Below are 10,198 nucleotides of genomic sequence, written 5' to 3' on the forward strand. Positions count from 1 at the left end.
CATCATGTTTAATCAACAACGCATTCCTTGGTAATCATGAATCCATCGAAAAAAGTATTTCTATCACTACTTTTTGTGATTTATCATTTATGTGATAGGTATTAATATGACACAATTCTAAACTTTCAAATAACATCAAAATCATAATAGATTTAAACACATTTGATCATTTTACAAAATTTAATAAAAATCAGGGATTCATAACTATGACTTAACTGTAGAGTGTTTTGAAGTTTTATTTTTTGCCCTTTAAATTCTCCTCTCTTTTTTACTGAAAAGAAAAAACGGTTGGAGGGTTGTGATACGGTAAGAATTAAGAAATATAAAACAAAGCAGGTCTTTTTTAATTCCAATTTCCAACCCACACCCGTGGGGACATGGAGGCAACTGGCAATACTAGCTTTACAGGATAGCTGATAATAACTATGTTGGTGTGCAGCAGTAATTGAACACCATCAGTATTTTTTTAATTTTTAGAATTAAAAAAGTATTGCTATGGGAATGAAATATGAATACTACCAATGTATATGGTCATCTTGAAACTTATTTGAAAGTTTTTTAGTAGGGTAGAAAAAATGAATTAGTAGTGGTTTTTTATTTCATTTGTTAAATTTATATTAAAAATTGACTATTTTATATTCTTTTTCACTCTGATATTATTTTTATTTAATTTAACGGTTAAAAACTAGCACTATCGATACGATAGGTCAACTTAAAAAACTCCTAATTTATTTTTACAAAAATTCTCAGAATAATTCATGATATACACAAAAAAATATTAAAAAAATTATCTTGGATACAATGAATGCCTTTTAGAAAGTAAAATAAATGGAATAGAAGGAAAGCTTCTGTAATGTAATGATAAAAATTAGTCACAAAATAGAAGTTTTCTATCTTCTTCCGTCCCATAAGGTCACTTATTTCAGTAACAAGTTGATTTTGTTTATTTTACCCTGAATCTCAAGTTGATTTTAATTAAACTTGTTAGACTTATAAATGGTTCACTGGTTGTTTTCATTTATGAAGTATTAAAACCCTAGTTATGCTTGGATATACGGAATTAATGATGACTAATAGATGTAAAACAGGAAGAAAAAAAAAAAAAGAAAACATTTAATGTCAACAAGAAAAAAGATATTTTAAATCCCCAAAAATCACAAGAGAGCTACATTTATCTAAATCTAAACTCAAGTAACAAGAAAGATATCAGAACAATAATTTCTTGTAACTCTTAATATAAGAGTGAAAAATCTAAACTAATATTATTCATGAAATACTTTAATTTTTTATTGCTATTAAAAAAATTAAGCTTTAGATTTTGTTAAAATCAAGTCAAAAAAAAAAAAAAAAAACTGACAGAATAAAAATTGACATAGTTTTCAAACATGTTACATATATGATGGTTTTCAAACATATGTTACATATATGATGGTTTTCAAACAGAACCGGCTAATAGAGAGTTTTTCATGCCCCCTCCTGAAAATCTCATGAAAAGGAAAAGAAAAGTCTACAATAGGGTATAAAAAATTCATAGAAGAATTCACTTTTTAACCGCTATATCTATTTCAATCGGTAGGAATTGGCCCTTTTTGCTAATTTTCTGTTTATGACATGTTTACTTATGAAGAGTAGGGAATAGAAATTGATTTACCCATTTTTATTTTGGAATGGAAGTGGGAATGTGTGAGTCATACACTAATTTAGAGTTGAACAATAGGATTGGCATTCCCCCCACTCCCACGGGATTGGTACTCGCAATCCTGATAGTAAATGTGAATTATGATTTAATCTTTAATTCTACTAACAAATTAGATAATCTTATTGATGTGCTTTCCATGGCTGACAAGGATCTAGCTGAATTATAAGCCAACTTGTATCAAGAAATGATGAAAACTAATGGCTTAGATGATGATCAAGTATATGATGCCACTAATATTTTGGCAACGAGGCATGATATGCTACGTGTATTCTACAACATTTCAAGTCAACTCAAGAAGGGATACATCCTTAAAATTTTTAATCGTGGGGTTTAAGTGTTCTTATTTTATTTCATCATTATATTTTTTTCTTTAAATTATTTCAAAATTTATTGAGAAAAAATAATTTAAATTATCAATTAGGTGTGATTAAAAAAATATAATTATTAATTAGTTATCTTAATATTAAGATAGTTAGCATAATATACAATTTCTTTATTTTTTTTTTTTGAAATTCAACACACAAAAATCTACTAAAAGAGTAGGTAATTAAATTTATAACAGTTTATTTCGATTCTAGGTATAAGTAAACGCATGAATGAGATTGAGACTGATTTCGACTTCGATTCCTATAACCTAAGTAAACATCTTATTCTGACTCTGATTCCTGACTCTGATTCATGTCCACTCCAAATCCTGTCCACTCCGATTATAGATAAGTAAACATGTCATTAGTGTTTTAATTAATATCTAACCAATCATATCATGTCACATTGGGTAAAATATTTAAACTGCTTTTGTACTTATCATTTTATCTTAACTCTTTTGTGTTTATCATAGAATGATATGACATAATATGATTAGTCAGACATCAATTAAGATACAAAAAATCTGATCCTTTTTCACTACCTTATTGTCATTTAAGTTATTGGACTAACTTTTCAACAATCTAATATCTAAATAAGAGCATTTTTATCTACCTTATTGTCATTTAAGTTATTGGACTAACTTTTCAACAATCTAATATCTAAATAAGAGCATTTTTATCTCTTGCATTATAAATCTTTTTTTAGTACGCTAACATATTAATAAATTAAAATTTTTAATTATTAAATTTATATAAAATCACGTAAAAATAAAATAAATATAAATTTAATGAATAAAAAAATCTCAACTTACTGTACACTGGTACGAATCTCTTATAAATTTTTTATATAAATACTCATAAAGCACACTGTTAAAAACTTAATCAATGATTAAAACAACTCCTCCTCACAATAATAATTAAAAATAAAAAACAGAACTAACGTTGAAACACCACAATCATAAATCTTGGAAGAAGCAGGAGAATAAATCCAGAGAGATAGATGAAAGACAAAATGCATTTATTGACAAAAAAATTTAAAATAAAAAATAAAAATAAAAAAGAAAAGAAAGAAAGGAAAAAAAAAAAAAAAAAGAAGCAGAATGGACCATAACGACCACGACATAACAGTGCTGTGCCAGTGTTACACTCGCAAGCAGCCTACTTAGTCAAGTACCCATCTTTCTCGCTAGTCTGTATTTGCCTTTTTCTTTCTTTCTTTCTTTCCTTCTTTCCATCCAAATATAGTAAACTAAACCAACTCTGAGATCTGAATCTCTCTCTCTCTCTAGGAACAACTGACTCAACGTTTCGTTTAGATCTCTGGTGACAGAATCCAGACTCGGTAAGATTTCTGCGGTATTTCTCTTCTTTCTTTGATTATCTGGGGCGTTTAGATTTCTGGGTCTGGCTTAAAATTATTCATTCTTTTGCTGGATCTGGCTCATTTCGCAGTCTGGATCTTCTTGGTTTTGTCGGTTTTATTCATTAAATCTATGAATTTTGGTGGGTCTTGGATATAAATGAAGAACGTGATTCTTTTATTGTTTTAATTAATGTAAATACGTTTTTTTAAATGCATAGTTACAAACTCTCTTTGGATCTCTATCCTAGATCTTTAAGTTGAAACATATCCGATTCTCCATTGTAATAACCGTAATTCCTTTTCTTTTGTTATTTTAATTTTAACTTTTTTGTCGGCACAAATAACTTTCATTACTCGCTTGTCAAAAAGAGCATTATCTTTTGCTTTGTAATTAGTGCTTGGATTTTTGAGTGGAATTTTGGAAATCATTAGTAAGTGCAAAGTTTTCCACTTCAACTTGGATTAGTTTATGGTGGACTTGTGCACAACTATTATGTTCCACCCCGCGTGTGAACAGTGAGTGCTTTTTCACCAGATTAATTAGGTGTAGCTATTGGTGGTATATGATTTCCATAGCGGAATTTTGGAAATCATTAATAAATGCAAAGTTTTCCACTTAAACTTGGATTAGTTTATGGTGGACTTGTGCACAACTATTATGTTCCACCCCGTGTGTGAACAGTGAGTGCTTTTTCACCAGATTAATTAGGTGTAGCTATTGGTGGTATATGATTTCCATAGCTGTTTTCATTTCTTCCAATCAAATGGGAAATTAATAACTTGGTGGAATTTTAACGGCTTATTGGTAGAATACCTTTTTCTTTTACAAGACTTTGTTGAACTGTCAGTTTCAAGGAAATATGATATGGTTTTGTGTGTATATATGTGTATATAAGTTTTTATTAAGATTGTTTGGTTGGACCTGTACAGGAAAATCATTAGAACTTGTGCTGTTGTTCTTTGTATTGGAGCTGTGAGAGGTCAAGGTTAACTGGGAATTTTTGAATGGTGTCTTTTGTGAAATGAGATTTGCATTGTGAGTTTTTATTCTTAAAGAGGTGCTGTAAATCGGAAATCGACGTAAATGATGAGGGGAAGATCTGATGGAACGCAAAAGAGGCGTTTAATCACTTCTCTTTGTGTTGTGGCGATCTTTCTCGGTTTCCTGTACGCGTACTATGGATCCATCTTCGGATCTCAGAGCCATGGTGCGTCTGCTATAGAGTATGGCAGCAGATCTTTGAGAAAGCTTGGGTACTTGGGTGGGGATGATGAAACCGGTGGCAAACAGGAATCGTCGACAAAATTGTTTGGGCAGGAAGATGGGGTGGATGAGATTACACCGAAGAGCTTCCCCGTAAGTCGTAAATTGCCGATCTTAATTTTGTAGAAAACTCAGATTCTGTCCTGGGAGTTTCTCTTTTAACACTAAATGATGAGAATTCTTTTTTTCTCTATTCTGATTTTAAAGGTTTGCGATGATCGCCATTCGGAATTAATTCCCTGCCTAGACAGAAATCTAATATACCAAATGAGATTGAAGCTGGACCTGTCTCTGATGGAGCACTATGAAAGGCATTGCCCTCCTCCAGAAAGGCGGTACAATTGCTTGATCCCTCCTCCGTTGGGTTACAAGGTAATGATTTGCTAAAGATGACACTAGGTTTCCTGCCGAATATATTATTGTTATTACAGTTATGTCTTTGTTCTTAGATTCAATACGTAACTTTGTTTCTTTTTTTTCCCCGTTTTTTTATGTACAGATCCCAATCAAATGGCCAAAGAGCAGAGATGAAGTGTGGAAAGCAAACATACCACACACTCACCTTGCACACGAGAAATCTGATCAAAACTGGATGGTTGTTAAAGGTGAAAGAATAGAGTTCCCTGGGGGAGGCACACATTTTCATTACGGCGCTGATAAGTACATTGCTTCAATTGCAAATGTAAGATATCTGGCCTATGTCAATCCCTCAAAGAAGCATGAAAAGCACGACACTTTCTCCTAAATTCCTTACATATCTTGCGTTTACAATGTGGAATGATTGTTCTTTTTGGAACTTTACAATTTTGTTGTAGCACATGGATGTAGCAGTAATGTATATGTAAATTTGAAATTGGCAGATGCTCAACTTTTCAAACAACAATTTGAACAATGAAGGAAGATTGCGTATGGTACTTGATGTTGGCTGTGGAGTTGCAAGTTTCGGTGCCTATCTTCTGTCATCTGATATCATAGCAATGTCCTTAGCACCAAATGATGTGCATCAAAACCAGATCCAATTTGCTCTAGAAAGAGGAATTCCTGCGTATCTTGGTGTTCTAGGGACCAAGAGGCTTCCTTATCCGAGCAGGTCTTTTGAACTTGCTCACTGTTCCCGTTGTAGGATCGATTGGCTTCAAAGAGACGGGATTCTTCTTCTTGAGCTAGACCGGCTGTTGAGACCAGGAGGTTATTTTGCTTACTCTTCTCCAGAAGCCTATGCGCAGGATGAAGAGGATCTCAGGATATGGAGAGAGATGGCTGCCCTTGTGGGACGCATGTGTTGGAGAATAGCTGCAAAGAGGAACCAAACCGTCATTTGGCAAAAGCCTTTAACAAATGACTGTTACCATTCAAGAGAACCTGGTACTTTGCCTCCTCTCTGCAAATCTGATGATGATCCAGATGCAGTTTGGGGAGTCCAAATGGAGGCTTGCATCACACCATACTCGGACTGTGAGTGATCTCTCCTACTGATTTGTTTTTATCATCATTTATGAGTTTTTCTCAGATTGTTTTGTCAATGTCTTTAGTCCCTTCTAGAATAGCTTATTGTTGAGAAGTTGTATGATTTTACACTAAAGATAGCGTATTCTGCCTATGAGAGGTGCTTTTGTCGAACCACCTTGTTAGTGGAAAAACTCATCAAGAAGCTTGTAAAAAGATAGCTTTGATTGAAAACAATTGTTAGGATAATCCGTTTGCTGACAAATGGTTCTTGGTTCTCTCAGATGATCATAGAGTCAAGGGTAGTGGGTTGGCTCCTTGGCCGCAGAGATTGACTGATCCTCCTCCGCGACTTGCTGATTTTGGCTACTCAAATGACATGTTTGTAAAGGACACGGTAATTAAAGACTCAGAGTCATTTACATGTGTTGGATTGCTTTGCATATCTTGAGCATGACTTCATCGCTTATCTCACTAACGTTGTGCAGGAAACTTGGCGACAAAGAGTCGAGAATTATTGGGATCTGTTGAGCCCAAAGATTGAATCAAACACTTTGAGGAACGTAATGGACATGAAAACAAACATGGGGTCCTTTGCAGCTGCTCTGAAGACCAAGGACGTTTGGGTGATGAACGTCGTCCCCGAGGATGGCCCAAACACACTTAAGCTGATTTATGACAGAGGTCTTATAGGCACTGTTCACAACTGGTACGCAAATTGAGTTGCTAATCTCATATTGCCCATAATTTTTTGCATCAGATTCGGCCCTGCATTTCCTATGCCTACAAAATCTACATGTATTTAAACTTGATAATTTACTCTGGTAGGTGCGAAGCGTTTTCAACATACCCCCGGACATATGATTTACTCCATGCTTGGACTGTATTCTCCGACATAGAGAAGAAGGAATGCAGTCCTGAGGATCTGCTGATTGAGATGGATCGCATACTAAGGCCTACCGGTTTCATAATCATCCGTGACAAACAGTCGGTGGTAGATTTCGTCAAGAAGTATTTAGCAGCATTGCACTGGGAAGCAGTGGCAACGACTGGTTCAGACTCAGACCAGGATGGTGACGACGTCGTTTTCATCATCCAAAAGAAACTGTGGCTCACAAGTGGCAGCCTCAGGGATACAGAATAGAAAGCAAAAAAAAAAAAAGAAAAAAGAAAAAAAAAATGGCTCTCTGACTCTCGAGTTCATTCCACCCTGCGCTTTTGCATTCAATGCTGCTCCAAGGTATAAACAAAGCAAATACGTCCCCAGCAGTTGTTGTGGTATACAATATTCCATTTTGTAGAATTAAAAAAAGTCGATGTCTTACGTTGTCTTTTTAAAAAATTTTCCCTCTTTCACGGATCACTTGATAAAGCTACAACCTTCATCAATAGGTTATTTGTTCTTAAGATTTTTTTTTTTTTTCCTTTTGCCCCTTTCTCATTTTGATATGTTTTGGATGTCATGTATGCTTCCTAAGCTGTTGATTTAATAAACAAAACATTTATAAGTTCCTAAAGTTGATAGATTTGTGGATTCTAATTGATTTTATTGGTGGATAATTTATGTGGCCAATTTAAGATCAATCTTTATTTGTTCTTATCCGATTTTAGTGATTGAAATGCCTCTTGCCATTATATCCTTTACCCTTTTTTTTTTTTTTTTTTTTTTTTCTCTGGTATGTACTTGAGAAATGACGGAGCAAAAAAGTAGAATTGTGATTCAAACCTATGAAATGAGTATAGGTGTAGTTGATCTGAATCGTGGTAATGCTCAATCTAAATCATCAATTGAACAAAGGGTTTGGCTCTATACAAATTCCAAGTAGCTTTTCTGTGGGGTTCCATGATATGAAATGGCTAAGATTGGACGTTAGGGTCGGTTGCTTTTAACTCGCTTATAAAAAGTGGTGCTAAAAGAACTGTGCCTGTCATTTTCCTTTGATAATATCTCTTCTAGATTTGTGTTTTTTTTTTATTTTTTATTTTTTATTGAAGTTATGCTCTACCTTTCAAAACAAGAGAATTAACAAATAATAGCACGGACAGTATAATAAGGGATGGTACTCAAAATACTCCATATAGTTTATCAAAATACCATTTTCACTCCTCTTAAAACATTCTCTGTATTTATAAAAACAAACTCATGATGACAGTCCAAGAAGCAGTTGAATTTTTTTAAATACCATATGTTTTTCCTTCTCAATCTTTATTAAATACAGTTTAAAACATTATTAAACCAAAATGTTAAATAAAATCAACCTTAAAAAATGAAAAACTCTTAAAATAGTTAAAGTATTTCTTTGATTGGAATATTTATTTCAGCATTTTTTAAAATTTTTTTATTTATCATTTTTAGTTAAATCATTATCTAAAATAACATTTAATATAAATTGAAAAGGACAATCATGACATTTACAAGGAGGTGTTTTGGGTCCTCTTTTATAAACACAAGGGGTATTTTAAATATTTACATAATAAGAGGGGTGAAATAGGCATTTTGACAAAACACATGGATATTTTGTGTACTTTCTCGTATAATAATTAGACAAATAGTTGTTATACCAATTAATTATCAAGTCAATAATTACATTCAATGAGGTACCCCGAAACCCCAATTCCCGTATGCTCAACACCCTGAGCTCAACATCGTGAGCTGAATTTCCCCAAGTTCAACACCCCGGGCTTAATTCCCCCAAGCTTTAAAGCATATCTCAAGTTCAACACCTCAGGCCTATGGAACTCTCAACTTGATGCATTTGGGCTAGGTGCTCAAGGACCGAGGGATACAAATCAATGCCCAACCTCCAGCCTTTTCCTTTCACCACATTGGAAAAAGAGAAAATTACCACGTCAGTAATCTCACTAGGTGCGGATTGCTAACGAAGGAGGCAAGAGATTACGTCCAAAAGAGAGCGTAGCGAGAAAAGCGGAAGGAGAAGACATGGGTTGGACGATTATTCCCACGAAGATGCAATTACTTGAGAAGGTCAGCCTACATATATGGAAAAGGAACAAGAATTAGGGGCCTGAAAAATTGAGAGTCATATTGTTGAGTGTGAATGCGATTCGAGCGTGTATTATCAGAGAAAATCAATATAAATTCCTCTTTTCACTTTAGTTTTCTTTGTGTGATTTACTCTTGTTTTTCCTTTTTGATTTTTGGTTGTTGGCAAAAATCTATCGTCAATAATTTGGTGCTAGAAGGAGGGCCCCCGTCCTTCCAACAAAAGGAATTCAACGACATCTCGAAGATCAACCATGGTGACCAAGTCAAGAACCCAACGAGCGGCTTCCCAAACCAATGTTGTGCCCACTTCTAGTGAAGTCCATGCTCCACGTCCTACACGAAGTCGTCAAGTAGCCTCGGTCCTGACACTCCCACCACATCCTCAGCTTGAGCAAAAGCACCAAAGACGAGAGCACTTAGAAGAGACGATCAGAGGCTTCAAGATTAACATAGAGCAACTTTCTGCTAGTTTTCGAAACGTTTTTTTTAGTGCAAAAGTGTGGTAGTGCAGATCGTGTATAACAAAAAATTTTCATAAAATTAATTTTTGAATACTCTATAGATTATATTAATTTACGCAATAATAAATTAATTATATTAATTTATAAAGATAGATACCTAACAATAATAAATTAACTATATTAATTTATAAAGATAAATACCTAGCGAATGATTAGGTGGATAACTTGAGGTCTTTGACCACAAACCGTCAAAGCTCTTAGCTTTCTCAAAAAACCCGAATCTTTCTCGTCTAGTCCTTAAAATCTGTAAGACCTAGAGTGTGGGCTATAATAAAGAAATATTAGATTTAATCACTCACTAATTTTGTATTCTTTCACTATCAACGCATGTATGTGAAGAAGCTAGGAATTGGAATAACTTTTTTTTCTCTTTTCTCTCTCTAAAATTCGGCTACCTTAGGAAAAATAGAGAGCAAAAACTCTTTTTTCCAATTTTCTATTGTCTCTTATTTATAGAACACTAGGAGAACCCATTTGCTTTAACTTCAAGACAAAGCAATAGAAAATTGATTATTATTGTATTTTAAATCTCA

The 10,198-nt window shown here is 33.8% G+C and overlaps 1 protein-coding gene across 1 annotated transcript; it reads left to right on the plus strand.

Moving 5' to 3' along the window:
• The first annotated feature begins 3,252 nt into the window (after positions 1-3,252).
• Positions 3,253-7,653, plus strand: LOC21404303 (probable methyltransferase PMT3). The gene is made up of 8 exons (XM_010106456.2): positions 3,253-3,406; positions 4,358-4,784; positions 4,899-5,063; positions 5,191-5,373; positions 5,552-6,146; positions 6,422-6,534; positions 6,626-6,846; positions 6,966-7,653. The coding sequence occupies exons 2-8, from the start codon at positions 4,512-4,514 to the stop codon at positions 7,279-7,281; spliced, it is 1,866 nt and encodes a 621-aa protein (XP_010104758.2). The 5' UTR covers positions 3,253-3,406; positions 4,358-4,511; the 3' UTR covers positions 7,282-7,653.
• The last annotated feature ends 2,545 nt before the right edge of the window (positions 7,654-10,198 follow it).

Source organism: Morus notabilis, unplaced genomic scaffold (assembly GCF_000414095.1).
Source record: "Morus notabilis unplaced genomic scaffold, ASM41409v2 Scaffold93, whole genome shotgun sequence".
NCBI lineage: Eukaryota > Viridiplantae > Streptophyta > Magnoliopsida > Rosales > Moraceae > Morus > Morus notabilis.